Below are 22989 nucleotides of genomic sequence, written 5' to 3'. Positions count from 1 at the left end.
ATGTTTTGAACAACTAAAAAATAAATGACCAGATAACCATATTTTACTTTTTAAAAGCCCTCAATTAAGAACACCAAAAGCCTTCGAAAAGATTGCGATTTATTGACGTATAAAACTCGCTGTCTTTATCTTAAATCGTTAAATCATAGAGTTCTTAAGCTAAATTTATAGATCGGAAATCGCCTAGGACAGTATCAGCATACCAATCGGTAGGAGATGTACCGACCGGCCGTCTCCGAGGATCGGATGATTTTGACCACCTGGCCGCGCTTGAGTCCAAAGTACCTTGCCACCGGGTCACCCGCCTGGATCCTCATCAACATGTTCTCCTTCAACTTGTATCGGCTGAGCAGCTCCTGTTTCTCCTCGACGGTCATGACCACGTGCTCAGGAACCAATTCATGCTCCGTGATGTTGATCAGCAGCTCGGATTCGAGGAACTGCTCTAGAATATACTTGGGAGCCATGTCCACGAGGGATTGCTTGGCGGATGGAGTCATGCCGCCCTGAACCACAACGATGGCTCGGTGGATGTTCTCCTCCTGCATACGGGTACAGTAGGTCTTGATGGTCTTGATTCCGATCTTAGGCTCCTCCGGGAAGAAGACGAACATCTGGTCGGTGGGATCGTCGTTGTGGGCCACCAAGACGATCAAGTCGGAACGAGCCGGTCGCTTTTCACTGGGCTTGTCGCCGAACATCTCCTTGAATTGTTCCAAAGTCTGGTCCAACTCATCCTGGGTCACCAGATAACCGCGGTCGTGGCTAAGCTGCATGATGGTCTTGCGAATGCGCCATAGCTTGTAGGTCTCCGCTTCGTCGTCCATGATTTATTTAGCAAAATTAAGAAAATTCTCGAGTTCCAAATTATAAACAGAACACGCGGTGTGACCAAAAATCGATAGGTATTCGATAGCACCGATGTTCGATAGAAAAAACCGGGTGTTTTACAACTCTATTTCGGGGTGCGACTCCGCTAATGTTTACTATCTCATGTTTAGCATATAGTCGAACCCAATGAAAAAACCGTTATGGCTAAGAATTTTATTGGTAATATTAAAAAATAGTTCTTAATCTATTTGTAACTCTAGTTGAAAAATGCTTGGATACGGATAATAGGTAGTAAAATTATAATGCCGAAAATTGAGATACAGAAGATAGAAATCTGCCGGCTGGTAGAAAAATTCAAACTTGGTTAACAAGAAGCCCGCTTGGTTTGTATTCAAATTCTGTGTGGTTTCTTGATTCTTCCTTTTCCTGGTTTTCTGTTTTTTCTGCCACTCATTGTCAATAAGTTTAATATGTGGCCCCAGCTCACGTTGTGTGACCCCGAAATGAACCCAACTCGCTTTCCCGGCAATATTTTACGTGCAACATTCAATTACGGCGCAGACGGGCAAATAATATGCTGCGGTGGCATGGCCGCTATTCTTATCCTTTGTCTGCGTGCCGCTCACTAAAAATGCCGTTAATATTTCCCATCCCATTGCCAACTTCCCACTCACAAGTGCAATTATTTGGAACATCATCGGGTATGACTTTCGCATCCGCACGTCGACGACGCACCAACGTCAATGACTGACAGTTTATTTAATAGAAATTTCGCGATGTGTGTGGAGTGCTGTTTTGCGTTTGTTTTCCAAATAGTTTTTCCTCGACGGCCTCCTGCACCCGCAAACAGCATTGACAAATTGTGTGGAAAATATGCATAATAAATGAAGCCACGCGCTTTCAACTTGTGAAGTTATTAAAAGCGGAGAGCGTGTGAATTCCTTTTTGGGGAAGGACTGTAAATGGTGAAGATAAAATTTAAGAAATTTCGTTTTCTTCTTTAAACGAATAATAGGGGTTCCTCTCTCTGCAATTATATTCTCTAAATAAAAATAAATTGATTCATGTTGCTTTTAACGTATCAAAGGATTGTTTGTTTAAAAATCCGTACTTTCTGAATATTTAAAAATATACTAAGCCCCACCACCAAATGTTTTTCTCTGCAAATGCATTCTTAGCCTTATTGAGAATTTATTGGTTTCTGTTGCTCATCCCCAGTGCGATGATATTGAAATTTCAAGCTGCCCATCGCTCCATATGGCCAGACCACATTAAAACCGAGCAAAGTGCAGGCTACGCATAGCAAAAACAAAGTTCACAAAGCAACCGAGGGGCAAGAAAAAAGTTAAAAAAGCCCGAGAATAAAGGGAATCTAATAAAAATCCAGTTTGTGCAAGTATGAAAAATGAACGATGAATTGCATTATAAATGCAAAAATATTGTAGGAAGCACGACACTACCACCGCTGGACAAGCGCGTCAGAAAATCTGATCAAAATTATTGAGGCGCACGGAATGGGGAAGTCCTCGATAGGCGAAAGGGGCGGTGGAGCAGGCGGGGGGCGTGGCTTTCACTGCAGCGGAACGTGGCGCACTTTCAAAGTTTTTGCGGCGTCGCTAAGCTGTTGATAACGCCGATGATGACGACGCGATAAGCGCGGCGATAATGTTTTCGGATGCCTCGCCCACAAGACAGGTGAGTTAGGAATGCAGTGTTGGCAAATTTCCAGGGAGTTTTATTCAGGTACTTGGCTGGGTACCTAAAATTAACAAAGTACAATTATTGTTCCAATTAGCATGCCTTTTATTGTGATGTATATTGTAAGGATTCTTTTCAATCTTATAAGGTTCCCCTTTTTATAGAATTTCTGTAAATTAAATTACCCTTTGGGTAATAAAACTACTGTAATACTTGTTGTTTATTAACTTAACAACATGCTAATATTGTACCTATCCCAACTCTAAGGTTAAGTCTAGTGAGCTGCAATTGGCAAGGACAAAAGCCAGCACATCCTTGTGGTCGTGGTCGTGGTCGTGGCTTGTCGTACTGTGCGTGCGCTGCATTGAGAAATTTGCGCGAAATGGCATTTATTTTCGGTTTAGCTGATGATGAGCCACGGATAATGGCGCGGGGGATAAAATCAGCAGGCAGCCAGGCAGACGAGCAGCGCCGGGAATTTATAATTATTTGCCAGATGACTTTCTGATATATGTATAGTAACCCCCATCAAGTCTGGCCATTGACATTGAGCCAAGCAGATTAGGAAAGCTCTTCATTAATTAAAACATTATGATATGATCTAAGCTCATTATATGTTGTTCAATATTTTAGTTTTATTGTATAACAATTAAAAATTCTTCCAGTGTATTCATGAGTTAATTTTTACAACCGACAACAACAGCAATTCTCAGAGCCACTTCGGATCCCCAGTGTCCTGGTTTTGCTTTTGTGCATAAATATTGTGAAAAATGGAGTTTGGTTCAGGTTAGGGTTTTATCCGGGAGCTGCAATCTATCGCTGGCAGGCGGCGGCAATCACGGCGACCCCCTTTTATCGCACCCCCCTGACCGACGCCAATGCCATGCAATTATTTGTATAGGAATTTAAATTGAATGTCAGTCTGTTTGTTTCCATAACATACACACTGGCAGTCGCACTCGTACTCGCACTCGCACATTGCTGACAGTTTAAGGAACATGTGGAGGGAGCCAGGACGAAAAGGAAGAACAAGGACGAAAAGGAGGAGGAGGTGGAACAGGACAACCAGGACATTGTCGCACATAAGCAGTTCTTTGGTTCCTTCGATGCTGCCGCTCGGTTCCTTGTCTGCTGTAAAATTCCAAATTTGTTTTATTTGATTTCTGCGCTGCGCTGCTCTCGCTCGTCGTTTCCCGTTTTCCCGTTTTCTTTTCCAGCAGTTACAGCTCCTGCTGCATATTTCCCTTTATGCAAAATATATGCTATAAATGGCCCGCCCCTTCAGCCTTTATTTGAATATCGTGTCACATGTCGCACGCAGTTAGGTGCCTTCGTTGTTATTGTAATTGTTGTAAATGTCGCCCAGCGACAATATCGCATTTGCATATTTCTGTGCCAACACACCCACACTCACACCCACACCCATTCGCATATACTCGTATATTTGTGTATGTATATGTACTTATACATCCCCCCTCGTAACCCCTTTGGAACACGAGCTCTGTGCATTTTTACTTAATTTTATTTGTATTGGATTTGCGCCGCTGTCTCGGCGAGTCCTGTGTGTGCAGCGCAGCGCGATTTCGGAATTCTGCAATTTGCACAATAAATTTTAATTCAATTTACTGTTAAACTCACCCGGAGACACAACAACTAACTAAATGCGGACGCGGAAGTGCGCATTCTGGCATGACAATCGTCCTCCGGCGAGCGTCGCTGGATTCAAACAAGGGGCAGAGTGTGGCGATGCAGCCGGGATTACCATCAGCCAAGGGCTACAGTGAAGCCAGTCCTAAGGGGAATTTGCAAGGATATCTTCATTGTGAATACAGCAATCAAATGCCTTTGGAAAAGATTTAGCGTATTTCTAACTTTCATTAAAATTAAGAGGAACGTTAAAAAATAAGCTTGCTTAGTTTTAGACCGAAAACCCTTTTACAATTAAACCTAAAAAAAAACGAAAAGCCTAAGATGAAAAAATTCAGATGAAATATCTAAAGTTCAAGAAGAATGTATCATATATTCTAGATAATTATTTACTTTGGATATAAATCTTTTTTCATTAAAATTAGGGATACCGGTATTTTACTTTAGTAAATTGTCACCAGAACTCCAAGTCCTACGCCCTTCTTGCCTTGACCCCACTGCCGCGAAACCTTTATCCTGCGACCGCAGGACCAATCTGCCGTTAGTTAGGAAAGTTTATGCGCTGCAGGACCGCGGAACGGGCAGTAAGTTGCGCTTATTATGATAATGGACGCGCATGTGCAGCCATTTTGATTGGGCTGCAATAGTACATAGTTGCAGCGCCAGTTAACAAACGTAAGTGAATTGAATGAGCGCAGCTGCAGGATCGAAATGGATATGGTAACTGGGCTACGCATTCAACTAAACTAATTTGGAATTGTTGTCAAAAGTGCGAGACAATTTTCGTTGGCTCTGTTTGTAAACTTTTGTGCGGTTTATGCCGATGTTGCCGAAGAAATGGAGCCAAAGCAGAAGGATCAGGCCCAAAAGCGGGACGAACCCGGCTCCCAGAATGAGTCCCTGACCATAGTGTGAGTTTCCTGAAGGTATTTCGAGTATCCTTGGGATTAATCCTTGGGTGTTTTGCAGGCAGTCCATGACCTCATTCTACATTTACAATCCCTACGAGAAGCGAAGCGTGGAGGTGCCATTGACGTAAGTTTAAAAGAAGTTATCTTACATTAAAATTAACTTGATTTGGATAAATACTTAAAAATAGAATATATTTCTTCCATATTTGATACCCAGTAATTTCGATGCGTTTATTTCCCTGCTAAAATGTGTGATTGGAACGGGAATCCTGGCGATGCCCCTGGCCTTTCGCTGCTCGGGTTTTGTGGTAGGCGCCGTGATGTCCGTCCTCCTGATGATCCTGCTGACTTCCTCCATCCACTTGCTGGTCTGTAAGTGGCTGCATTTGTTACCCCGATCCCTAGTTTACTTACCCCCAGTGTCAATAGATAGCTGGCATGACGGAGTGCTGTCGAAGGCGTCAGGTTCCCCAGGTTTCCATGCCGGAAGCAGTGAAAATTGCCTACGAAGAGGGTCCCAAATGCGTGAGATGCTTTGGTGGTGCAGCTGGTTTCATGACCACCTGTGTCCTGGTTTTCGGACAATTCCTGCTGTGCACCGTCTACCTGGTTTTCGTGGCCAAGAACTTCAAGGAGATCGGTGATCATTATTGGGAAAAGTACAATGAGAGGTATTATGTGTTGGTCGCTTGCCTGTTGCTTCTACCGCTTTTCATGATCCGCCGACTGAAGTATCTGGTTCCCTTGAATTTGGTTTCCAACTGCATGCTTTATTTGGGATTTGCCCTTATTATGTACTATCTGTTCAGCGGTCTTCCCGATATCACTGATCGAGAATTGGTCAAGCCTCCTGTGGAATGGATTGAGTTCTTTGCCATCGCCGCCTTTTCACTCACAGCAGTGGGTTCGGTAGGATATTGCATATCATTATAATTTTTCTATACTTTAAAATTGTTTTCATAGATGCTTGTCGTTGAGGCTCATATGGCCCATCCGCAGAGTTATCTCGGGATCTTCGGAGTCCTTAACCTGGCTGTTTTCTTTATCCTGCTATCCAATATGTTTTTCGGCATTATGGGGTATTGGCGATTTGGCGAAGATGTTGAAGCGAGCATCACCCTCAATATTCCCAAGAGTGAAATGTAGGTAAAACAAGAATAATTAACTAAGTAACTAACTTATTGAAATAATTTATGTTTCCTACTTTTAGACTTTCTCAGCTCATTAAAGTCTTTATAGCCTTGGGTATCTTTTTAAGCTATCCGCTGAATGGTTTTGTTGTGATCACTGTAATCTTCAGCGACTATGATAACTCCAGTGAGAAAGGCAAGCATCGTACGCTTATTGAATATATAGTGCGGCTAACCTTTCTGATACTCACAGGTGAGATATAATAACTATATTTTACTTAAGTAAAACTATAATTTACAGGTGCTGTGGCAGTGGGAGTGCCCAATTTGGCGGCCCTCACAGAATTGGAGGGTGCTTTCTCGTTGAGCAATCTGAACCTATTGTGTCCGGCCTTGATCGATTTATTTCTCAACTATAGCACAGGATATGGCCGGTTGAAGTGGAGGTTGATTCGGGATATATTGCTCATACTGATTGGTCTGATCTTTGGAATAGTGGGCTGCACAGTGGCCATGATCCAGCTGGTTCACGACTTCCGGGTGACGCTTAGCAACATGTAGGAGAAGCCCACTTATTTCGGGGTTTTCGCCGGCTTCTGGTGCTCATTGTTGGCAATAAAATCGGATTTTCCAAGTTGTTCGCCTTTGGTTCGTTGTTGTTGCGTTTGAGAACCAAATATTTGGCTGCTTGTTCGGTGGCTTTTAATTAATTGCCAGCCAAGTGTTTGCCGGCTGCTGGCTTATCCCCTATTAAGGCGGTTGTCTAAGCTCCGGCTTCTCGTCCGCTTCTTGTTTGCCCAACGTGGCGTATACTCGACTAGGCGCACATCAAGTATACGCCGCGTTTAATTAGCCAAGCCGGAGCACCGGTGCCTCGGATCCGATCATTTAAAATGAAGCACGGCGAACTGTAATCAAATGCAGCCAGGACCGCAGGTCCCAGCCTCGTTTGCCGGTTTTGGGGGGATTTTAAAATTGAATTCCCTGCCTCAATGGAGCGCAAATACAAAAGGCAAAGTTGCCTAGCTGCCGCACAATAAACTAAAAGACAAATACACAAATACAAATTCCGAGCCAAGAAGAAGTGCGCTCCCTCCTCTGCCTCTTGCAGCTCCTGCAAATATATATATATATATTATATATATATAAATAGGCACAGGAAAAGCAACTGCCGACGACGGCGACTGTTGACTGCGCCAGTGTAAATAGCACGGCCAGCGAAATACAATAAAAAAATAAATACGAAAAAATAGTCCTGCAGCTCCTCAAGGAACTGCACGAAGGACAAGGAAGACCACTACTGCAGCAAACACACACAAAACACAATTTCCATTCTTCAAATAGAAATACAAAAAAAAAAAAAAACAGAAAAAAAACAAACCGAGAGGAGGCGAAGAATAAAACGTTGCGACTGCCAGCGACAGCAGCCCAGGATGAAGGGAATTCGGGGATTCTGGGTTTCTGGGGAGGATGAGGAGGAAGATGGGATGGATGAGGAGGAGTACGAGTATCCTGGGGCATGATTTTTGCAGACATGTTGCTTAAAACTTAATTTAGAGCGCCGCTTGCACTGGCCCCCCAAAAAATAAGGCCCGAAACCGAAAAGCAAATCAACGGAAAAAAACCTACTGACAAAAAAAAAGAGAAAAGAAACACGAAATGAGATCAGAGCGAAAAGGAAAAGCTCACATAGAAAATTTGCCAGCGGCGGCAGCTTCAACTAATTTTCGTATATAATTCCGTGGGCCAGACAGGATGCGGAAGTGGGTGGCTGGGTGGTTGGATGGTTGGGTGGCTCAGCGACCAGCTCTTCTGCGGCTGCATCCAGTTTCTTGCCTAGTTGTCAGTGCAGCATCATGTCAGTGTCATTATCAAACAATTCCCAGCCAACTGGGAGGAGGAGCTGGGGGAAAAGGCAGAGAAAGGAGAATGGAGAGCCAGTCCCACATGGTTAGTGGCTAAAATGTCGCTGGCCCGCTCCTCGGAGTCTCAGACAATGCGTGCCACAACTTCATTCCCGACTGTCTCGCTCCGTGTCTCGGCTGTCACATGTCCGCCAGCCGGCAGTGGAGTCCTGTCAGGCCAAACTCTCAAATTGAAAAAATTCCCATTTTAATACAATTATTTGTAGGCTAAAAAGAAAGGAAAACGAACAGGCCAAGACGTCGACTCCAAGGAGGGAAAGGATATCTATTTCAAGGAGAGCTATGGTGCAAGATTCAGGAATCGCAGATAAAAATGTATACTTTATGGTTTGTTCAACATAAAATCTAGATTTAAGTTTAGGTAACTAAACTTCTGTTATCAGAAAAATATTTTAAAATTTCTAAGTAATATAAAAAATGTTTTTAAAACTATTGAAAATAACATTTACTTGAGCTCAGAAAGGATTCTTTAAAATCAATTGAAGTCAATGAATTCTTTAATCTCATAGTTTAAGCACAAAATACTCTGCAAATGTAAATGCAACAACGTTTTGTAGCTCACTTTAAATATAAAATCTCGAAAACTGGTCATTCCCGTTTAACCAGACACACGTAAGCATGAAAAATCCATCTTAGAGCTTCACATTTCTCGGGCTGCGAAATGACTCCTCACAGTTGTTTGCAAAGGATTGACAGAAGAAAAGGCGGGCATCAAAGGGGGATCCTTGGGGGGCAGGATGCGGAGTCCAGGTGAAGGTAACTTCAGTCCGGGGTCGAGTGTCTGAGGTCTCGTACTCTTCAAGCGGCTTTGGCACGTTCCATTTGTGCCGCCTAACATTTATTTACTTGGCTGACTGAAATGTCATATTTGCCTTTGGCCCACGTTTACTTCATTCTGATTGTATGTGATTTGCATGCCGACGGGATGGGAAAATTAAACCGCAAAGAGAGAATGAGAGCGAGGTTGGGAAAAAGAATGGAGGAAAGCCGAATTGTCACAGCGGCGAGAGCATCTCAACTATTTACTTATTTATTTCGCATTGAATGAGAGCTTGCCTGGGAATTTTAGCCAAGTTCCCAGTTCTCAGTTCCCAGTTACCAGTATTTGCAGCGTTCCTTTCCAATTCGAAATGTGCACTGGCCGGTGACGTGGAATAATGCTGGTATGCCAGCCATCTAACCATCTATCCCTCTAAGCGTTCAGCCGTCTATCCTTCCATCCATCCATCCATCCATCCATACATCCTTCGAGCTGCTTTCCACATCCTTCTGCTGGCATTTGCTTTTGTTTGCGGCATGCGATTTGTAGATTTTTCAACCCAAAACGCTTTGGCAGTGGACACGGCGGCAAGTAATGCAAGCCGAAGGGGCGAAGGATATTCCATATTCCGTGATATAGGATATATGCTGCGAAGGGAGAGCGGAGAGATTCCGGACAACTGGTCAACAATGTGCCAGTGCATAAGTTGGCATTATGCAACAAATATGCAACAGAGCTGGCTCAGAGCCTCGGGTCACATGACCGCTTGCATGCTAAATTCCTCAAAGAGGGGGCTTGGCAAATTTTACCCCAGAGGGCCAAAAGAGTTGGCCAAATCACTCAGCTCGAGTCTGCTGACCGATTTGCATACTCAAGCAGTCCGGGCATCTTCAAGATACAACGATACAAGCTTTCGCCTGCACTCGAAACCAAAATGGAACTGGAACTTAAAAAACTTTAATGAAATGATAATTAAAACTTCACTTTCTTTTTCATTTTAAAGATACTTCTAGAACTATTTAAAGAATAAAAAACAAATATAATAATGTACAAATATTTATTATTTTACCATCATTAATCTAGATAATTTGTTTACTTAGGAGAATTACTTTTTCAAGTGCACCCATCTGCAATCAGTGAGAGTTGAGGGCTGGGTCCTCCTCCCAGTCGAGGCTGCTAATTAAGTGTGTGAATTCCTATCGGACGGGGGAGTTGTTGTTTTTCTAATGAACCAACTAATTGCATCTAACGGCAACTGCAAAAGTAATCAAAGTGGCAGGCTCCGAGCTTCGAGAGCCCAAGAGTCGGCAAAATGGCAATAATAACGAAACTTTGTTCAAGAATTTTTGGAATGTTGCACAAATATGCGCAAGAATGCAGCAAAATATGCTTGGACCAATGCAAACGTTATTGGGTGTTGGAAAGAGATGGCTAGAAGGGGAGAAAGGGCTGCCAGAAAGGGACGGGTAGCCGGCGAGAGAAAGAGAGGGAAGGCGGTTGAAGTGGCAGACAGAAGCTCTCGTCCAAGTTGCTGTTGCTGGCTTATATCAATAATTGCCAAAAGCAAATTGGAAAAGTTATGCGCCTGCAGTTAATGCGACCGGCGGAAATAGTCGCAGTCAAAATGGCGCAACAGCCAAACGGAAGTGCCCAAAACACCCACACACACACACACATCCAACTGTGAGTATCCAAAGTTGTTGACTGTACTTTGGTTATTAGTATTTTAGTTCTGGAAAGTGTATGTCGCTTTGGAGATTAAATTCGAGGTGGAAGGAAAGTAACACTATTGCAAAAAATATTTAGCAGTTTAATAAATTATTTTATACCAAATACCAAATTCAAAAATTTAAATGCACTTTTTTTAAGAATCACATTACAAACGTTTAGAGGTATGCCACTTTTAAATCCGACGAAAATTGGAAGAGTTATGAGTTTTGAAAGTCCCGTTTTGGGTAACCATTGAAAACTTGAAAAAATCTGACATGAACAGGCGTCAAAATTTCGACCATTGGAGAATGAATAACTTGTAGATATATCAAGGATGCGATTAGAAGCCTTTAGAGATGTGTCACTTTGGAATCGGACTAAAATTGGAAAGGTTATGGGTTTTGGAATTCAGGTTTCCGGTTACATTTGCGCAAAGCATTGAAAACTCCTAAAAATCGTACTTGCAATTTCTTTTGTTTTGTTTTAAAAATTTTGTTTTGCAACTTGTGAATTTTCTTCCCTTCTGGGCGAGAGGAAAACTTGCTTGGCACTCGGGATTTGTTGAAGCAGTTCTCAAGATACTTTTGGTATGCCAATTTGCATCCGGCTTCGATTTGAGTTCAGGTTGGTTTTGCTTGTTACTTTTGCGTTATTCAAACTGCGCCTCAACTTTTACAGGCCGTTGGCCACCGAAACCGCAGAATCTGCTCGGCTCATTGAATTGATATTCGCAATTAAAATGTTTTGCTAATGATGGAGGGGCACTATAAAAGCGGTGGGTTTCGGGTTGAAGCAGCAACAAAATTAAAATGTATCGAAGTGTGGTGCTGGTATTACTCCCATTTTTGGCTTTAAGTGAAGTGAGTGCAAATGCTAATTTGGAAAAGAATTCCTGAAATTAATTTGGTTTGCTTCCTAGTCCCGTTTCGCTAAGGTTAATGTCAACCTGGGACTAACTGTGGCCGATGACTCACCCAAACCGATTACTGAGGACATGATCCGTCTATGTGGCGATCAAACGGATATATCTCTGCGGGACTTGCACAAACTTCAGCGAGAGGACTTTTCAGACCCCTCGGAATCCATTCAGTGTTTCACACATTGTCTCTACGAGCAAATGGGCCTCATGCACGATGGTGTCTTTGTGGAGCGAGATTTCTTTGGGCTGCTTTCGGATGCCACTAACCCGGATATTTGGCCAGAACGTCAGTGCCACATGATTCATGGGGATAACAAGTGCGAGACTGCCTTCAAAATCCACCTTTGTCGTCAGCAAATGAAGCAGCAGCAGACAAACTTGGCCAGCAAGGATGTTGAGGTCACCACACCCTCTGATTCCGATGAACCAATGCCCTAGGGTTTTGAAATATACAAGTATATAGCTTGGTGGTGGTATTGGGATTTTTGCAGTTATCTAACATATTAAAAATTTTTAAATACAAATTTTTGAACTTGTCCTGCTCCGTTGGACTCCACTTACCAAATTAAACACCTTGGACTTCTATTGATCTGATGTGACTTTTGAAATTTCTTTATGACCAGAGTCGCGGGCACTTGACTCGACTGTGACCATTAGCGTTCGGCTTTCGATTGGGAATTTTCACGTAGATCCCGCGGTTACTTCGCTTTTCCATGGAAATTTTGCCACTTAGTGCGACAGACGGCCGGAGGCAGGAGTATTGTTAACTAAGCGCCGTTCGCGGTGCACACAGATGTGTAAATGACGCTAATGCCAGATCGAAGTTGGGAGTTTGCCCTCCAAACACTTGGGAAACCCACCTCACCCATCCTCCTTTGGCCATTTTGCCCACTTGTCTGCGATTTCGAGTGCATTTTGTGCGGCAATTATTTTTTTGCTCAATACTCGGCGACGCGGCACTTGACTTTAAATTGTCGCCAGATGCTCTGTGGCCACCTGAACTCGACTCGACTCGCTTTTCCGCATTTATATTGCGGTGCCACTCCCACTTGGCTGCCTTTTAATTTGTTGCCTGCGCCAATTGTTGGGCAAAAGTGGCTAATTTGAAATTCTTTTGAGCGAAGTGCGCACATTTTTGAATGTCAACTTTCTGTCGACGTCTTCCCGAATGCAGCGCACTTTTCCCAGCAGCGGCAGCTTTTCACCCGCCCTCATTTTCACCCAGGGAAAAGCGTCTGCCTTTGGTGGCTTTGGCTTTGTCTTTGTGTCACGCGGCATGAAATTGAATTTTCGGTCTGCACCGCCAGCAGAAGCGACAAGTGACAAAAGCCCCGGCCAATTGTCGGGTGACCTCCAGTCCTCCTTCTCCTCCTCCTACACCTCCCACCCCCTCCCCCATCTTCGAAAAAAAATAAAAACCTCCCAAACCGACCCCCCTTCAGCCTTCAATTATGCCAGCGGAGAGCACACCACCACCAGCACCACCACCATCAGCACCACCATCACCACCGCCATTTTGACACTCATACAGCGTAATTCGAAATGAATGAAAATTTCTTTTTGTCTTTCGCGTCGGTTTTTCAGCTGTTGATGCTCTTGTTTTTCCCGCTTTTTCCGGCTGCTTGTTGTTGCTCTTGGGTTTTCTGCTCTTGAATTTCAATTTACATAAGTCTCTGCTCTTCCATCGCTTTGTTCGACTTTCATCTTAACTTTTGCCTACTTTTATTCCTTACTGACTTCTCCAGTTGGCGGAGTCGCTGTTTTTTGTGGTTAAATGTAAATTTTATTGAATTTAACTCTTTTTGTGTCTGTCTGGCTGAGCGTTAAAGAGGAAATTGCATAATTATGCCCAATCTTGAGGCCAATCCGCAAATGTGCAATCTAAGAACAGAGGGAGCAGCGCCACCTCGAGTGGCAAAAAGTGGGAAATGGATATGGCTTTCCTCTTTTTCCATTTCGTGTTTGTCCGCAGGCTTACATTTCTTATCCTTTGAGGGATTTTTAATTGAGAAAACGCTCTCCAGAAAGAACTTGTATGCAAACCTTACACAAAATGTTTTCGTTTTAGCCTATTTACCTTTTTGGTTAATTTATTCGCAAAAATAATTGAATGAACAAACACATGAGTTGTAATATTTTCCTTCTTTATTCTTGCTTTTATCTTTTTGGTCATTTGTAATTTGTGTTGTTTTATGTCTGAGCTCTCAGTTCATCTTGAAAATTGATTTCGCTCATCAGACACCGAAAAAGATAAAAAGTGCGGAGCTGGGGTTCCCGAAAATACATTTATATTGCTACATTTATTCAACATTTCAATCATTAATAAATCAATTAAAATAAATTGGAATTTTGTGCGCTGATGTTGAACATGGAGAGAATATTTATGCCCTAGGAAAGGGTAAAACAGCTTTCATGGAAGGGGAGAAAAAATGATTTTATATTTTTGCAGTGTTTTTATTCAATACAGCAAAGAAATCGTGTTACTTGTTTTTATTTCGGGAGTTCTTTAAAGTTTGTTTTTCAGTTAGGCCTCAAAGTTGAATCAAAACCTATGATGATGCAAGGGTATTGTGAAATTCTCTGTTTCAACCTCTTAATTTCCTTGTTTTTGTTCACCCATTCTTTTAAACTCCTCCTTTGCCCTCCATCAAGCCTTTTCTTGTTCTGTTCTGTTATGCGATGGATTCGGTTCCATGCCATTTAATGCAATTACGCAAAGCTTATATTGCCCATTTTTCCCGGTTACCCCGGAGCGACCGATATAAATCAGATATGGAAAAAATGAAGCGAACGACGGAAATTTTTGATGGCAGCCCTGACATTTTTAAGTGACAGACAGTGGCCATGCAGAGAGCTTAAATTATTCATTTGATTTACGGCAAAAACATAAATTTACCGCAGCACCAGCGAGAGGTCCAATGAGCAGCAGTTGCATATTAAAATGCATTTATATCAAATTATGTATCATCTGTCAGACAACTGCTAAAGTGCACAGAAGAAAATGAGAAAATGTTTGTGCAAATAAAAAAAGGTTTGTATTAAATGTTTGGACTCTGCAATAATTAACAGCTTTGGATTTTTTCACCACGAAAATTGTTATTTTGGGTACCAATTTAATTTGTTCTCTTTTTTTATCATATATTTTTATAACCCGAAACTAATTGACAGGCTATGAATGAGTTATACAAATGTAGTGCATATTTAATGATTTTTTTTCGGTGTAGGGAGAGAGGAGCGGGGTAACTAGGCACTCTCTCTGGACATGGAACTACTCTCAGCGCCTTACAACTCGGGAGACATGTCGAAAGTTGCGCGACGTCTGTCGTTAGTGGATGTGTTAAGTAGAGAACTGAGAACTCTGAGAAGATAGGCGACGGAGGGGGCGGGGCGGAGATCAGTGGGCGGGGCTGGGGGCTAAGACGAAGGCAAACAGACAGGCGACAAATCCACACCGCAGCTGCAAATAGAAATCCAGAGTGGGAAAGAGGTTAGACATGAGCGTTAAGAGCATTAGACTAAACTTTGCCTTTGCCTTGATGTATATGCAATGTCCTAATAGAAAATCCCCCAAAAAATATGGCAATGATGCTAGGTTAGCATCATGTGACAGGGCCAAAACGAAGGGGAAAGGGTCGCCTCTACTTACAGCCAACACGAAAAAGTCTGAGATGGCCAAAAAGAAACTTTACCTCAAAAACTCCTTACATTTATATAAATCCAGTGGAGAGACATTGAAAATGTAATTATAAATTTATTTTTCCCTAGCTTTAAATGTTTTCTATTTTCTGGAAAAGGAAAACAAAATTGATAATATAAACTTGGGGCAATAAACACATTATTAACACTCATAAAAGTTAGGCGGCCAAAAGGAAAACCCCTTTCCATCTGATATTGATAATAATCCTTAACTTTTGAGCTCACTCGTTTTTTTCCAATTGGTTTTCCGATACTTGTTTTACTTTTTTGCATTTTCCCAGCCGCCTGCTGTTTGTTGGCTAGCTGAGGGAAAAGTTTTCCGCCTTCCGCCGGCTGCTGGCAGCTGTTGCGTTCTGCGTTCTGCGGACCCATCCGCACCACCCCAAGAAAATAAAAGGAAAACAAGGACGAACCAACGGGGCAGCAAAAAATTACTCGAGCTTAGAGGCCGTTGCTGTTGTCTGCTTTCAGGCGTTGAAGGAAACCAACAAACCCGAGTTCCAGCCATAAAGGGAGTCAAAGATTTGGCCAAAGATCGATATGCCAACAAAAAAAAAAAAATGTAAATAGAGTTCTCCGCTTGGGCGAAAAGTTGCCTTGGACTGGGGTTTAGACCACAAAATCTCATCACGTTGTGCAAATACGGCCGCATGCCAGCCAGGCGTTCGAGTGTAGATTAAAAAATGGCCGCAAATAGCTTTGGGCCAGAAAAGTAGGTCTGCTTTTCACACTTGAAAATCGATTACGCAGCTGTGATCTGGCACGCCCCCTCTGTCGAGCGATAAAAAATCCAACGCCCACAACAACGGACATTGGGCGTGTGTGAAAGTTCCTGTTTTGGCAAATCACGTATTGGCAATTGCTTACACGCTGATTGAGTCCGAAGATTTAGGCCTAATTAGGTGGCCCCTAGAGAGCGCTTTCTGCCATTTCATGGCAGTCAAATCAAGTGAACTGCAGCTCAAGCTGCCCATCTTGAGGTTTCATTTGTCATAAGGCAGCTGCACGGAAAACAAAAATATTATTATTAATATATAATAACTTTAAGTGAAACATCCTTTAAATATCCGTCTAATAAAATATGTAGAGTTAAATGCAGAAATCCTAAAAAAATTGAATGTTAGCTTTGTCGTTAAAACAAAGCCATTCGATTATATTATGCCACCTTTTTGTTTGCACTTCATTGTTAGAAAAACATAAATATAAGCGATTATTCTCCTATTGTAATATTTTTAAAGGGAGATGAATATATTTATGATAATAAATGACCAATTAGTTATGTTTTCTTTGTTTCCTTTTTTTCTGAACTTGATGGTTCTTCCCTAATTTTTTCCCCCAGTGTATTAAGAAAAACCTCAATCAGCTTGAAGCTCCAGCTGAGGGTCTGAGTTTTAGTCTGAGTTTGAGACAGCTGAAGACAACAGGGCGACACGAGGAATTTCTTCATTTACAGGAGACGGTTTGTGGTGAAAGTTGCTGACATGGCAAAGACAACAGGACTTAGGGGGGTCTGGGAGAAGGAGAGGGGGGATGTTAAGAGAGAGAGAGAGGGATGGGGGAAGAGCCGCTTGACGGCTTGTTGCGGTTGCGGTCGCGATGTTGGGTTTTAGATTTTTGCCAGCTGCTGTTTTACTCTGCCCCCTTTTGCATGGCATGCAAAAATAATTGCAGACATTTGTGGCCCAGCAGCAGCCGAACATCGGAACAAACGAAAGGCAACCCGGCAACCGAGCATCCCGGCATTTATTTCTGCTTATTGTATTAATTAAGAAATTTTAGTTGGGAAATTCTGGCTGGCGGATTTGAGGTCTATTAAAATGAGTTGGCCACCAGTTGCCATTAATTTGAGCTTGGCACGTGATGCAGCACCAGCCAGACAGGAATGTGCAGCATTCGGAATGCGAGAGTCCTTATTCCCAAGGACCTGGCTGCATTCCTTGTGCCGTTTCGTCTCCGTTCGCTGGTTAATGAGTTATGTCAAAGGAAAACAATGTTTGTTACTTCATTTATATGCCATTATTATTTGTGTTGTGGTCGTCCTGCTACTCCTCCGGCTGCTCCTTCTGCTCCTTCCGATCCTTCTGCTGCCACTACTACTTCTTCTTCATCATCTTCTGGCCATGGTATCTTAGTTTTTCTTTCAGCTTCAGCTGGCAGCCAAGCTCTATTATGCTCCTTGTTACTCGTCCTTTTACCCTCCACTGGTTGTTTATGGCAAAAGTTTTCCTCCATTTTGCTTTTTATTCTCTGGTAGTTTGTTGTTGTGCGGTCGCATTGTGCCATGATTATGATTGTATTTCGTCATGTCACTATTATTTGCTATTTTTCGCTTCAACTTTTGCCCCTCCAGCGCCCTCATTTGTCTTACTTCTTCGCCATTCTTCCTCTGGATTTAATTTGCTGTTCGCAAATCCATTTAAAGTTGAATTTAATGCCTGGCCCGCTTCGCTGATTCTTTCGAAAGAGTGTTTAAATTTAATTATGCTGATTTGTTCCACTTTGGCGTGGCTCATAATATATATTACGCATACGACGTGTATGCACTGCGCTGCTGCCGCTGGCCAAAGTACCGACAATTGTAATTAAAACTAATTAATTGCGCAAATATTTGGCTTTGCTAATGGGTTTAATGAAATGTTATTGTTGGCTGCCACTTGTCCATGGCCAACTCGCCGAACAAAAGATGAATTTACTTGGTTAATTATGCCAGGAGTGGGCATAAAGTGCTGCCATTGAGGTTTGTCTAATATAATTTTAATTAAAATAACCTGAGGTTGAGTTTTCTTCTTTGACTCGAGCATAGGTTTATTTTCGACGATGGGGAGTAATTGAATTATGGTTCTAATTAACTCAGATTTGACGTCATTAGGGTATTTAAATCATTTTGGAAGCCACACGGATTGCTCGTGATTTGAAATCCCTTAGGTGAATTGCATATATTAACAAGCAATACTCGTGAAATTTTTTATTTATTATCTCCCATTTTAAATATTTATCTAAATAAGAAAGTTCTTCCTTTTCTGCCTAAACTATTATAATCACTTCCAGATGAAACAAATCAAGATACCACTTCCACTTTCTTACACCATATAAATATTGATTCCAGTTGCCATATGCTGAGCGAAACTAAACAAATTGCGTAATAAACAAGAGCACACACAGAAAGAGACGGCGATAGGGCTGCAAGAAAGAGATGGGAAAAGACACCTGGCCTGCTTCCCTCACGACTTCCTGACTGAGCTCCTTTAATTGTGATAAAGCTATCTCTCTGGCAAGGATCTTGGGGAATTTTATGGGCGGGGAGGGCGGAGGTGGGTGGTTGTGGCAACTGCGACATGTTGTGCACAACAAATAATAAAAACAGCAACAAAAGGCAGACCGAACAACAACAGCAATCAGGAGCAGTTAATAGAGGGAAGCGCAGTTTATCAACTTAACATGTTGGCAGGGAAAGGAAAATAAAGGAAAGGAGTTTTTCGGGGGAAAATGCGGACTTGTAACGAGTTGTAAATGTGTGCGTGCGCGTATCTGTATCTGAATTTGGGTGTGTGTGTGCCCCCTCTGACTGGCTATGTGTGCGTGCGTGCGCTCAATGATTAATTGCAATAAAACACTCACGATCCAAAGACTGGGAAACTGGGGAAGCGAAACCCCGTACGAATATGATAAATGGCATTTTGTATTGCCCACACTGGCACACATACACACACAAACATGCACGGGAAAAAATGATCGCCCCTTAAAAAACTTATCTGATCAAACATAGTTAAAAAGAAATCTTAATGACCTCAAAATACTTTTTTTTTGGTTTTAAACGAAAGTTATATCTCTAATAATATACATAATACTACAAATATTTTGTTAATTTTTTTTTTGTTTTAAATTATTTGAAGTATTTCTTTCAGTGCACTGCAAGACTTGTCTCATCGGCTTGTTGGCACTTGGATCCGCATAACCGCGAGCTTCTTTACTTTTTTCTTATTTATTTTTTTTGGCTGCCCAAGCTCCATTTTTAGTTCGCATCCGTAGACGCTCAAATTTATGCTACTCTTTTGTCTGCCTCCCTGGTAGCTCCTTCCTCACAGCGATTCTTGGGAAAATTCGGAAAAAGGAGGAAAAAAAGGGGGGGAAGGGCTTGAGTTGTCTTGCCTGCTTTCCTTACAATGGAAACACGTACATTTCTCGGGCGTACGTGATGTCGAGTATTCATCAACAATATTCGTTTGTTTGCCACGCCAACACACATCCACTCGCACGCTCATATATAATGAAAACATTGTCGTGGCAGTTCATAGACATCTCAAACTCTCCAAGTGGATGTTTGTTGTTGATTATTATTTCCGGTTTGTGCGTTGCCTTCTTCAAGTTCTTCCAGCGATGCTGAAACGAAAAAAGGAGGAACTTCCCAGCAGCCACTTGGCACGCTCATTTGCCAAGTTGTAAATTAAAGTTGTTCGGCGGGAAAAACAAAAAAAAAAAATATCGAATCTGATTTGGGCATGTTTGTTGTTTTTAATTAACGTAAAGTATGCAAATTTGCCATCAGGGACAATCCGGAAGTCTGGCAGGCAAACAAATTGAAAATGTTTTCGAGGCCCCCCCGTAGCTTGTGTTTATGTTTGGTGGAAAGGAAAGTTATCCTTCCTCAAGGATATTTGTCTTTTAACAGTGCCCGAAATGTTACCCTCACCAAACTGTTATAATCCTTGGGATATCGTAGATGGTAGAACGTTTTATAGCACGAAATCAAGAGCTTTTCCGGGTTCTCTCTTAGCTTTCACTCTACTCTCTTTGCTTTCTCTTATACGGAAAGTGTGATTTTTCACTTCGTGTCGTCATCCCGGAAAGTCCATTAATTTCGCTTAAATATGCCGGCTAAAGGCGACAAAAAACGAAATCAATTCTGCAATTTGCTCGACAGTATTATTTCAATTAGATGCGAAGAGAAAGCCTCGGTTTTCCCCTCTCTTTTCCGGCCAGTTTCCCAGTTTCCGCTTTTCCGCTCACGAAACGCCGCCATGTTGTCTTGGCTGCGATTGGAACAGGCGTTCAGCGGCGGAAAACAGGGCCAAAAGGCCCCATCGATGACGTTTGAAGTGCCTAAAAACTTAACCCAGTTCCCGGCCAACTCGTCATGCCCAGACAGAGATGGCATTACAATGCGCGACAGAGATAGTGAGACCGAGAGAGAGAGAGATAGAGAGGAGGGGGATAGTGCTCATGTGCATTGTGCGAATTCGTTTGCATTAAATGCAATCTTTCTCGCTCACAGGACATTAGCATGCACGTCCGACGGCCACATAATTCCAGAAAAGTGTCCAGCTAATGTGTCCTTAATAGCGACATCATCCGCTCCTCGTGTGAGCAGCAGATCCTGGCCATCCTCCCCAAATGGAATTAAGTCCACTAAAAGCGAGCGGAAGCGAAAGAAATTAACGCTCTGGGATTTTCCCGAGGTCCATTACAATGTTTCCCCTCCTTTTCTTTTTCCCCCCCCCCTCCCCTCCTCGTTTTTTGCCCATTCTTTTATATGCAAATTTTGGTGCATTAGACAAAGGGTGAAAAACGGCGTAGAAAAATGGGCTAAAACTGGACATTAAAGATTCCGATGGAGATAAATCTCTGGCCAAGCATTTGCTTAGGCATTTACTATAAAGGGAATGTATATGTATATATGTATATATATATCTGGCAGATTTAATGGCTGACGTAGAGAGGGAGTACGAACCGCAAGTGACTTTAGTGAAATTTACAAGCTGTCAATAATTTATAGGCGCAGAGGCAAAAACTTTACGGCCAAAGTGCCGTAAATTGGCAGCTCACAGTTGTTTTCGTGGCTGCATGTATGTGTATGCGTGTGTGTCTGTGTGTGTTAGCCCTGTTCTGTGTGCGGATGTGTGTGTAGTTAGCGGTAACGGTAATTGTAGCGGCATCAATTTCGCCAACATAAATATTCATATGCGCCACTTTGTCAGTCGCTGGGATTTTTGGAGAGGTGTCGGGGAAATTGGTAAAAGAGCGGTGAATAAGGGAAGAAGTTGGCTAACACACATCCATATATACACACACATACACCCACTCATTCAGCTTGCGTGTGCTAATTTGACGGCACAGGATTTATTTAATTTTCGGTTTTGCGTGAAGGCGCAGCCCAAAAATAATACAAGTCCTTGAGACAATCGAGTTGCCATGTATATATAGTATAACTGGCTTCCATATCAGTGCAGGGAAGTCTGCGGCCAATTTATTAAAATTAATTAGCTGCTATAAGGCTACATGTGTGCGATTTCCCATAGCAGCCAGTTAGCGAGCTGCCATTTTTCTCCGACTCTGCAGTTAATGAGATGCCGAAATTGAGCGAATTTCAAATATTTGCTAGAGGAAGTCTTCCAAAGAAAAGCCACAAAAACAAAAATACAACAAAATCATAAAAAGTATATTCCAAACGCATAATACACTCGAATATTAGATTTTTGGGGAAACAAGGCACTCGCATTGCTTTATTAGGAAAAAATATCATCAGTAATTAAACTAAAATTTATTAAGGGTTTTTATCGACCCCAAATTTAATGACTTTTTAAAAATAATGAGTGAAAAAAGGATTTAAGCCACATATAAAAGTTTGGATAAAAAGCTAAGCATTTAAGGCATTTAAAAGCCGATGAATATTTAATACTTAAATAAATACATTTACCTTGAATAGAGCCCGAAAATCAAACTACATTTTTGGGCAACCCAAAGCTAAACTTTTGCCTGGCGGAATGTTTGCGTTGCGATAAAGAGAGAGGGGGTGCCAATCCATCCAGGAATATACCGAATATACCGAGACCCCTTCTTAAAGTTTGTTTAAGTAATTTGGCCAAAAATGTTGCACAAAATGCTCCACAGCAGGGAAATAAACAAACAAATTTCGGTCTTGGGGAAGGAAGGCAGAGGCTTAGGAAAAATATGGAGAAGGGGGTTGGTGGGGGGATGGGAAATGGAGGGGAGAAGAAAATGTAATGTCAAGGGGGGACTATTGGACACTATATAGACATGGTGCTGCACAAGTTTTGGGAAATTCTTTGCTACAAGGACAAACAAGGCACCGATGTTGGACCATTAGCCGATGTTGCTGTTGCACTTTCTGTTGCTGTTGGTGCGGCTTCATTGCCCTTATTGGCTGTTCAAAATAATTACAATAGTTTTGCCCGAGTTCGGAGCTAAGGGAACAAAAAAAAAAAACAAAAACAAAAAATAGTAAAAATTAAATTCATGTAGCGTCGAAAGTTGTTGCCTTGATGGGCAATGAGAGCCAGTTGCAATAGATGTTGCTGCTACTCCATGTTGTTGCCCGACATTTAACTAGATATTCTCCTGTACCTTCTAATGCCTTCACAACAATATTTGTTTGAAAAACTGTCATAATTTTGCAAATGAAAACAGCTTTCACCTGTTATTCAGTTGCCATTTAATTGGGTCTGACTTTGAACATTGAGTATTCTCTTTGATCAGCAAACCAATTTTCGTGTAATATTTTCCAATGCTGTGTTTTGATATTTGAGTAAAAGTTAAAGACGGCTAAGGTCAAGCTATTTCAATGTAAATGGAGATGCAATTAATGATCTCAGGAAGGTTTTCTCCTCTGGATTCCTAGTACTCAAAAAGCTACAGCATTCGCGGCAATATACTTAACTTCAAACACTCAGGTGTCCAATGGCAGAAGACGCATTGCTATAATTACAAAAGTTTTTTAATAAATACACAACCAGAGCGATGGGAG

General features: G+C 42.1%; 3 protein-coding genes and 1 long non-coding RNA gene across 11 annotated transcripts; 2 read left to right on the top strand and 2 right to left on the bottom strand.

Annotated features, from left to right (window-relative positions):
- Window positions 1-82: 82 nt before the first annotated feature.
- On the bottom strand, window positions 83-913 carry LOC108086737 (DNA-directed RNA polymerases I, II, and III subunit RPABC1). The gene has a single exon (XM_017183768.1). The coding sequence runs from the start codon at window positions 825-827 to the stop codon at window positions 195-197; it is 633 nt and encodes a 210-aa protein (XP_017039257.1). The 5' UTR covers window positions 828-913; the 3' UTR covers window positions 83-194.
- Window positions 914-4033: 3120 nt separating this feature from the next.
- On the bottom strand, window positions 4034-4435 carry LOC108086664. The gene is made up of 2 exons (XR_001771140.1): window positions 4168-4435; window positions 4034-4120 (listed from the first exon to the last, which is right to left on the bottom strand). It is a non-coding gene; the product is annotated as an uncharacterized LOC108086664 (long non-coding RNA).
- Window positions 4436-4944: 509 nt separating this feature from the next.
- On the top strand, window positions 4945-6851 carry LOC108086649 (glutamate transporter polyphemus). 7 transcript variants are annotated; one of them, XM_017183628.1, is made up of 7 exons: window positions 4945-5087; window positions 5146-5211; window positions 5305-5455; window positions 5517-5996; window positions 6051-6229; window positions 6298-6470; window positions 6531-6851. In XM_017183628.1, exons 1-7 carry the CDS (start codon window positions 5014-5016, stop codon window positions 6776-6778), a joined length of 1371 nt encoding a protein of 456 aa, XP_017039117.1. In that variant the 5' UTR covers window positions 4945-5013; the 3' UTR covers window positions 6779-6851. The 7 variants fall into 7 exon arrangements, with proteins under 7 accessions (XP_017039117.1, XP_017039116.1, XP_017039120.1 ...); XM_017183627.2 differs by having other exon boundaries at window positions 6519-6851; XM_017183629.1 differs by having other exon boundaries at window positions 5044-5087; window positions 5150-5211; window positions 6519-6851.
- Window positions 6852-11421: 4570 nt separating this feature from the next.
- LOC108086609 (general odorant-binding protein 56a) lies at window positions 11422-11969 on the top strand. 2 transcript variants are annotated; one of them, XM_043208283.1, is made up of 2 exons: window positions 11422-11472; window positions 11547-11969. In XM_043208283.1, exons 1-2 carry the CDS (start codon window positions 11422-11424, stop codon window positions 11967-11969), a joined length of 474 nt encoding a protein of 157 aa, XP_043064218.1. The 2 variants fall into 2 exon arrangements, with proteins under 2 accessions (XP_043064218.1, XP_017039073.1); XM_017183584.1 differs by having other exon boundaries at window positions 11532-11969.
- Window positions 11970-22989: the final 11020 nt, after the last annotated feature.

This window comes from Drosophila ficusphila, unplaced genomic scaffold (assembly GCF_018152265.1).
Source record: "Drosophila ficusphila isolate 14025-0441.05 unplaced genomic scaffold, ASM1815226v1 contig_414, whole genome shotgun sequence".
NCBI lineage: Eukaryota > Metazoa > Arthropoda > Insecta > Diptera > Drosophilidae > Drosophila > Drosophila ficusphila.
This window is presented reverse-complemented; position numbering and strand designations above follow the sequence as displayed.